Source organism: Papilio polytes, unplaced genomic scaffold (genome assembly GCF_000836215.1).
Source record: "Papilio polytes unplaced genomic scaffold, Ppol_1.0 DF824024.1, whole genome shotgun sequence".
Lineage (NCBI taxonomy): Eukaryota > Metazoa > Arthropoda > Insecta > Lepidoptera > Papilionidae > Papilio > Papilio polytes.
The window spans coordinates 986,685-994,000 of NW_013525180.1; the positions used below are offsets into that span (position 1 = coordinate 986,685).

Here is a 7,316-nt window from a genome sequence, read left to right on the forward strand (position 1 = left end):
AGGAAAAAGAAATTAAAAAATTAAACGTCAAAAGCATTCTGTCAAAATGTCAAAATCAATGCGAGATGCAGGTGTAGTTTATAACCTATTTTTATTTATTATAGACTAAAAGTAAAATAAAGTAATTGATTTCTTTAAAGTTGAGGTATCAATGCGACGATTTATTAAAGTGACATAGGAAGAATACTTTTCGGCAATTATAAAAAATGGGTAAAGGTAAAAGTTTTTTTGTCAAGAAACGAAAAGGCAACAAGAAAATAGTTAATAAGAAAAGAAAAAAGTCATCCAAAGAAGTAGAAATCGTTAATAAAAAAGCAATATTCAATCGATATAAAAATAAGCAAAAGATAGAAGAAGAATTGGTGAAAAAAAAGCAAATAGAGGAGAAGTTTCGTAAAGCAAACACACAGTACTCAGAGAGCGAAGAAGAAGAAGATACTTACAACCAACTTGTTTCATGTTTCGTAAATCCAAGCAAAAGCAAGCATGTAGTGGACAGTGAAAGTTCCGATAGCACTGAAAGTGATGTGTCCGATAATGATATACAATCGTTAAATGGTGAAGTTAACGACAAAGATGATTCTAAAGAGACTGAGGATTTAGAAGAAGATGAAACAAGTGAAATAATGATGGTAGGTAAGTTAACTTAATTGTTCATATGTGACTAGTAAGGCATACTTTGATTCTTAGTTTCCTTGTTAGAAATTTAAATATACAACTTTAAAAATATTTTTTATTGCATTTCAATTATTGGGGGATTGGTAATGGGCCGTGAAAAAATAACATAAATCTAGTATATGTAATAAAAGTATGTTTACACTTTTTTCATTATCTGTTTTAGATGGCAGATACTGATATGGAAATTGAGACAGATGTAGCTGATGATCCATTCACAAAACATTATCAGTATGAACTTAGTGATGAATTATTGGTATCACTATCAAGTAATTCACCAACCATTGAGAATGTAACAAAAGTGTGGCCAGTGCTTGGAAATTTAATTATAACTATCCCTAAGCCAGTAAAAACAGCAGCAGCAAAAATCAAACCAAAAATCTCTATTCTAGAAGAAAAAATGTATGCTCCTGAAGGATCTGTACCAAATCATATTAATAATGTGGATTTTAATAAGCTGTGTATAAAGTCACAAATACATGGCAACATTGTGTCTGCAAATAAAACAAATTTGATAAAAAAGGATATGGATTTAACTGATATTTTTACTCCACTACAAAAAGAATTATTCTCTGTTATGAATAACTACCAAGATCTGTATTATCCAGAAAGAAGTTTTAGTAATGCTGATGAAATTCGTTATACATATTGTCTTCATGTGGTGAATCACATGCTGAAAACTCGTATCAAAATTCTGCATCATAACTCCAAAATAGCTCGGAAATCTGATATGTCTGATGAGTATCGAGATCAGGGATTAGTGAGACCAAAGGTGAGAGACCCTCCTATAAAACATCATACATGAGGATTTTTAAAAAATGGTATAAAACATAGGTTATGTTACTCACTGGTAATATAGCTTTTTATTAGTGAAAAAATATTTTAAATCGACCCAATCGTTTTTGAATTATTTTAATAATTTACTACTACTACTTTCCTCATTATATTATTAGTATGGATTATTTTTTGACTGCATTTTGTTTAGATTCTTTTTTTTCTGCACATAGATAACTTTTTTGTATACCATAGTTAGTTCAAATACACCAGATTTTTATGGTGATGTTTTCCTAGTTTAATATTGCATTCCATATTACATTGTAACTGATAACAATAATGCAAATATTACAGGTTTTAATTATGGTACCATTCAAAGATGCAGCATATAGAGTGGTCAAAACATTAATAGAGATATTGGTCCCGAAAGAATCTGGACAGGTTGTGAATAAGAATAGATTTGAAGAAGATTTCACTGGTGGTGAGCTGCTGATGCCAACTAAAAATCCCAAACCGGAAGACTATGAGTTACTCTTTAGTGGCAACACAGAGGACACATTTAGATTAGGAATGACACTAACCAAGAAGACACTAAAGGTTTCTTTTTTTATTAAACTATCTTACTAATATTATAAACGCATGTTTGCATGGTTGGATGTTTGTTAGGATTTGTAGCTTAAATAGATCAATGGACCTTGATAAAATTTGGCAAGGAAATAAAGCATAGTCTCCGAGAACAAATAAGCTACTTATAATTTAATGTGCTTGTGCTTGATTTTTTTTTAATGATGCAATACAATTTTTATTTTTAATAGTGGACTAGCAAGGTCAATTAGTGTCTGAGTGTGTTAATATTATCTATTTAGATGTTCATTTGATTATATTTTACTTAACTGATGTCTTATTCAGAGACAATTTATCAATTCACACAAATATGCCTTCAAGCTTTCCCTTCTCTTGTATTGATTTTTAATTCTTATAATTTTTGTTCCAGCTTTACACAGATTTCTATTCATCGGACATTTTAATAGCTTCTCCGTTAGGACTCCGTATGATAGTGGGTGCGGAAGGTGAAGAGGACCGCGACTATGATTTCTTAGCATCAATAGAAATATTAATAATGGACCAAGCGGATGTTTTCCTGATGCAGAATTGGGATCATTTATTGCATGTGTTGGATCATTTTCATCTTCAACCGAAAAAGACACATGACACAGATTATTCTAGAGTCAGATCGTGGGCTGTTAATGGATGGTCTAAATATTATAGGTAAGTAAACTATCTTATTTTTAATCTTATCTGTAACTCGAATAAGAAAAAAACCTGTATTAAACCACTGTGGTGATAGTATACCGACAGTGATCTCTCATAGAGGAACAGAGTGAGGAGTGGAACAAAACTATAGTTTAAGCTTTCGGCCGCGACTCCGTTCGCAAGGAATTAAAAAAAAATTTAGCCTATCCTTCCAGATTGTATTGTTTTAAGTCGTTACGATACCTTCCATTAAGTATGTATTAGTCAAAATTTTCGCATTTATAATATTAGTAAGACTAAGAACTGTGGTGCTTTAAGCCGCTTTTTAACGCGAAAGCATATAAATGTTTCTCCCTTAGTATTTTCACACATGTAAGAAATTGTGACTATAAATTAACAACTACTTTTTTTATTTCAGACAAACATTAATATTTTCATCAGTGTCATTGCCGGAAATAAAGTCTATTATAAATAGAAAGTGTCAAAATTACGCCGGCAAAGTGCTGTCGGCGAATCCAGTAGAAATTGGTAGCATACAGCAAGTTGTACTGCAAGTTCCCCAACTGTTCCATAGGTTTGTACCCTTTTTTAATTTAATTTGATGTAGAAAAATCACAGATTAATTTTATAAACTATTACTGACACCTTGTCTATGGACAGTTATACTATATTTTTAGATGATAGTATAACTTTTATTATTAATGATATTATCCTTCTATTGTAATCAAACACACTGCTTTGTACTGTATTTTTGGCTGAGCTGTTGCTTTAACTTAAATTCACAATAGTACTAGATGGCGCTACTATCGCGTATTTTTTAATTTTTTGATTGACAACGAACGTAACGAAATTATTATGTTAATAATTTTTTTTTTTACTAATTAGTTACAATAGGATTTAAATCGTGTTTTGTTTTTGTTTCAGATTTAATGCGACGTCTCCAATGGCGGCTGTGGAGAGCAGATTTGAATATTTCGTGAAGGAGATTCTGCCAAAACAACGCGACACTCTGATGAGCCACACCCTCATTTATGTGCCGAGTTACTTTGATTTTGTTAGATTAAGAAATTATTTTAAGAAAGAAGATATTAGTTTTGTACAAATATGCGAATATTCTAAGGTAAGTTGTCTGTAACGATATTTAAATATGTAACATCGTCTTAAATGATAAAGCCATGCTTAAAAAATGCTAAATTCCATTAAAATTTTGACATCTATTCGATTATAAGTGGCGTTTAAGAAGTGAAATGTTAATGATTCGTTCCAGTTTTATTCGTGGATTATCAAGTCCTTGCAACCAAAGCATTAATATTAAAAGCGTGCACACACCTGAAACTAAATTATCGCACAACTGTTTAGTCTCGCTTTGACTCCTATAGCTTTTTAGGAGGTACATCACTCGATTTATAGTTGTGCAACTAAACAGTTGAATTGGCTGCGAAACAATTGAAACAGTTTTGCGATAGTATAGTAAAAGGCGTGCGCCCGCTATAAATATATTTACTATACAGGATGGCAAGATAGCGCGAGCTCGAGACATGTTCTTCCACACTGAGGCACATTTCCTGCTGTACTCGGAGAGAGTCCACTTCTTCAGAAGGTTCAGGATAAAAGGCATCCGGCATATCATATTCTATCAACCTTCTACTTATCCACATTTCTATTCCGAAATGTGCAACCTTATGCAGGTAGGTCTTTCAAATTAGTATATTTTTAATCTATGGCCATAACTATTTTTAATAGACTCATGCTGAAATAAATTAGGTCATCAATAATAAAAGATTGATTTTTTTTATAATGTATAGCGAGCAAGTAACCACCTGAATCCGCCAAAATGTCAAAGCGACCCCTGCCCATAGACATCCGCAATTGCAGATGCGTTGCCTACCCTTAATCGACAGTGGATGAGACGCACATAAGAAGGATAATTTCCCTCCCTGTGCATCTCCACCGTCAAATCTACTGATCATTACAATCCTCACTCAATATTAAAAAGGGTGGAAAGCGAAAGGGACTAAAATTAGACCTTCGGTTTTCTAAAATTAAGAAACGGAATAACGTCCACTTTACGCCTATCTTCTGTGTGGTCGTGGTATTGCAACTGGCGTGCGGCCAAATCTCTATCTACTTTTTAAATATTTGTTTTATTTGCAGGAAAGTAATCAAAACAAATATGGAGGTAGTGAATGTAACATGACAGTGACGACGCTGCACTGTAAGTACGACGCGGTGCGCGTGTCCGCCGCGCTCGGCGCCGCGCGGCTCGCGCGACTCGCCGCATCCGACAAGGCCGTGCATATGTTCGTCACTGGAGACTAATTAAATTCTCACAACATTGATGTTTTTTATTTTAAACCTATGCTCAATAAGTTTGTATTGTTTAAGTCTGGAAGAGTAGCTAAAGAAAAAATCATTTTTTAAGGCATATCTGGTCTTTTTATTTATCATAACTTATTCAGTACAGATAATACAAAACTAAATAGATTCAAAGTTGCAAACCACAGAAATCAAAGCATTCACATATTGATCGATAAAAATAATCGTTTCTATTATTTTTTCCAGTTTCTAAACAAAAAAACAGGGGGTATATTCGTTTCGTGTCTTGATATCTTGTTAATATTTTTAATTAAATTGTTTTCCACCTATAAGGGAAAAGTTTTAGCTTCCCATATTTAGCTAGGAAAAGCGAAGTCATGTCGCAATCAGTGGTATTCTAGTGTTTGAGGCAAATGCCGAGCAATCGATCCTCCTTCTCAAATACTCAGATTTGCAATTCCGCCTGAGTTATAGGAAAGAGCTTTTCTCGCGTACAATTTCCTCTTGCCGTCCTCATTTGAGCCTTATCTTTGAAGTATATTTCGCCAATCCACGCTTAATACAGTAAGGCTGTCCGATCCCATTGAATAAATTATTTTTAGACTTATGCTAATGTTGCGTAATATGTTGAAACTTATACGCTAATGTGTTACATTGATTATAATTGTAGAAGTTAGAGTCATAATTGAAAAACAATTTACAACTGATGTAATTTATTATGTTACTGGAATTCACCGACATTAGCAACGGCACTTTGTAACGTTTCATTTGCGTACATACATACGACCCCTAAAAGTTTTCAATTATAAATTTGGAATTTTACGTATCAAATAGAATATTTAAGACTTTTGCATCCAGCTCAGATATTTAAATAAAACTTCACACTATTGAAAATCAAGGTTAGCGTTGCCATACACAAAGCATAACACATGAGTCCCGATTCTTATGTACTGCATGTAATTTGTTTTTTTCTAATGAAATAGTTTGTTGAAACAAAGATATAGAGATGCATTGTTTCTGGCCGGATTGCTTTAAAAACTTCGAAAGTTTCCTTCCTTCCTTCTCAATATTTTTTATATCATCTAGGTACTTATATATCCGTGATAATAAATTATGAATGAGTATGAAGCCATCTCTTCAAAACAGCTCTAAAAAATCGAGGGCGGCATAAAAGTTAATGTCTAAAAAAAGTTATAATTTATAGACTGTACTTGACGTCTTAATTGTCCTATTTTTATTCTGCTACATTATTTTTTTCGTTGTTTTTTTTTTTACCTAATAAATACATGGTAATCCTACTTAGCTTAATTATCAGTAACATTTTATATTTCACCTTACTTCGTTAATAATTACGATGGTGTATAATTCTATTATATAGAGGAAATTAAAAAATTACTTTATTTCGTAAGTATTTTTACCATTTTAAAATACAATTCATTCGACAATAATAAATAGGTAAACATTTTCACCACAAATAAAACAATTATCAATATAAAGCTCTACAACAATTTTTTTTGCTAAAACTATATTTTAGTGGAATTAAAATGTTGTTCTGCTTTACGAACTAAGGAAACTGTCTTACTATTTAACACTCAGTGATGAATTTCCATTATATGTATTTAAAGGCAATGATGTGGAACTTAACTAAATATTTTGTATCGTTGAGATATAACTTAAATATTTTAATTCAAATTAAGTGGCAGTTTTTATTAGGCTTTATCTATTGTCTATTGTTATAGTAAAGAAAGACGGACAACATTCATATATAAATTAGGCTTTAAAACTACTAAATGTTTAAATAAGAAAAATCTTTCAAATCAACAACATTAACCTATAATATGATAATTACCATAGCTTTGGTATTACATTTGACTAGAACCACTCTATTTTCCAGTCTATTACAAAAAACCCCACATACGCCTGAACACAAAGTTAAATACATGTTATTAACATATCTAAATTATTTCTAATAAATAGCTATTTTTTTATCTGTCCTATCCAAATAGATCACGATTTACACACTCCGTATAAGCTAATGGCAATTTCCTTTTCTCACTTTCAAAACATTCGTTTCAACTACACTTTAATAAGTCATTAACGTTCATTATTTTCACTTCGATTCACAATTAATAGTCTGTTATAGAGTGTCATTTGTTCTTATTCCTGTACGTCATGTGGTGTCCGTGTCGTTGGTTCCGGAATCATTAGAAGTAACATTAACGGGCTTCGTATTTTGGAATGAAGATGTATTCGTTATATTGGTGGGAGATTCAAAATCGAGACCCGTATCATCTGTT

At 32.1% G+C, this 7,316-nt stretch overlaps 1 protein-coding gene across 2 annotated transcripts; it reads left to right on the forward strand.

Moving 5' to 3' along the window:
- Positions 1–31: 31 nt before the first annotated feature.
- LOC106101034 (digestive organ expansion factor homolog) lies at positions 32–5,038 on the forward strand. 2 transcript variants are annotated; one of them, XM_013280106.1, is made up of 8 exons: positions 32–632; positions 842–1,447; positions 1,804–2,046; positions 2,444–2,718; positions 3,122–3,277; positions 3,628–3,823; positions 4,215–4,391; positions 4,858–5,038. In XM_013280106.1, exons 1-8 carry the CDS (start codon positions 207–209, stop codon positions 5,020–5,022), a joined length of 2,244 nt encoding a protein of 747 aa, XP_013135560.1. In that variant the 5' UTR covers positions 32–206; the 3' UTR covers positions 5,023–5,038. The 2 variants fall into 2 exon arrangements, with proteins under 2 accessions (XP_013135560.1, XP_013135561.1); XM_013280107.1 differs by having other exon boundaries at positions 546–636.
- The last annotated feature ends 2,278 nt before the right edge of the window (positions 5,039–7,316 follow it).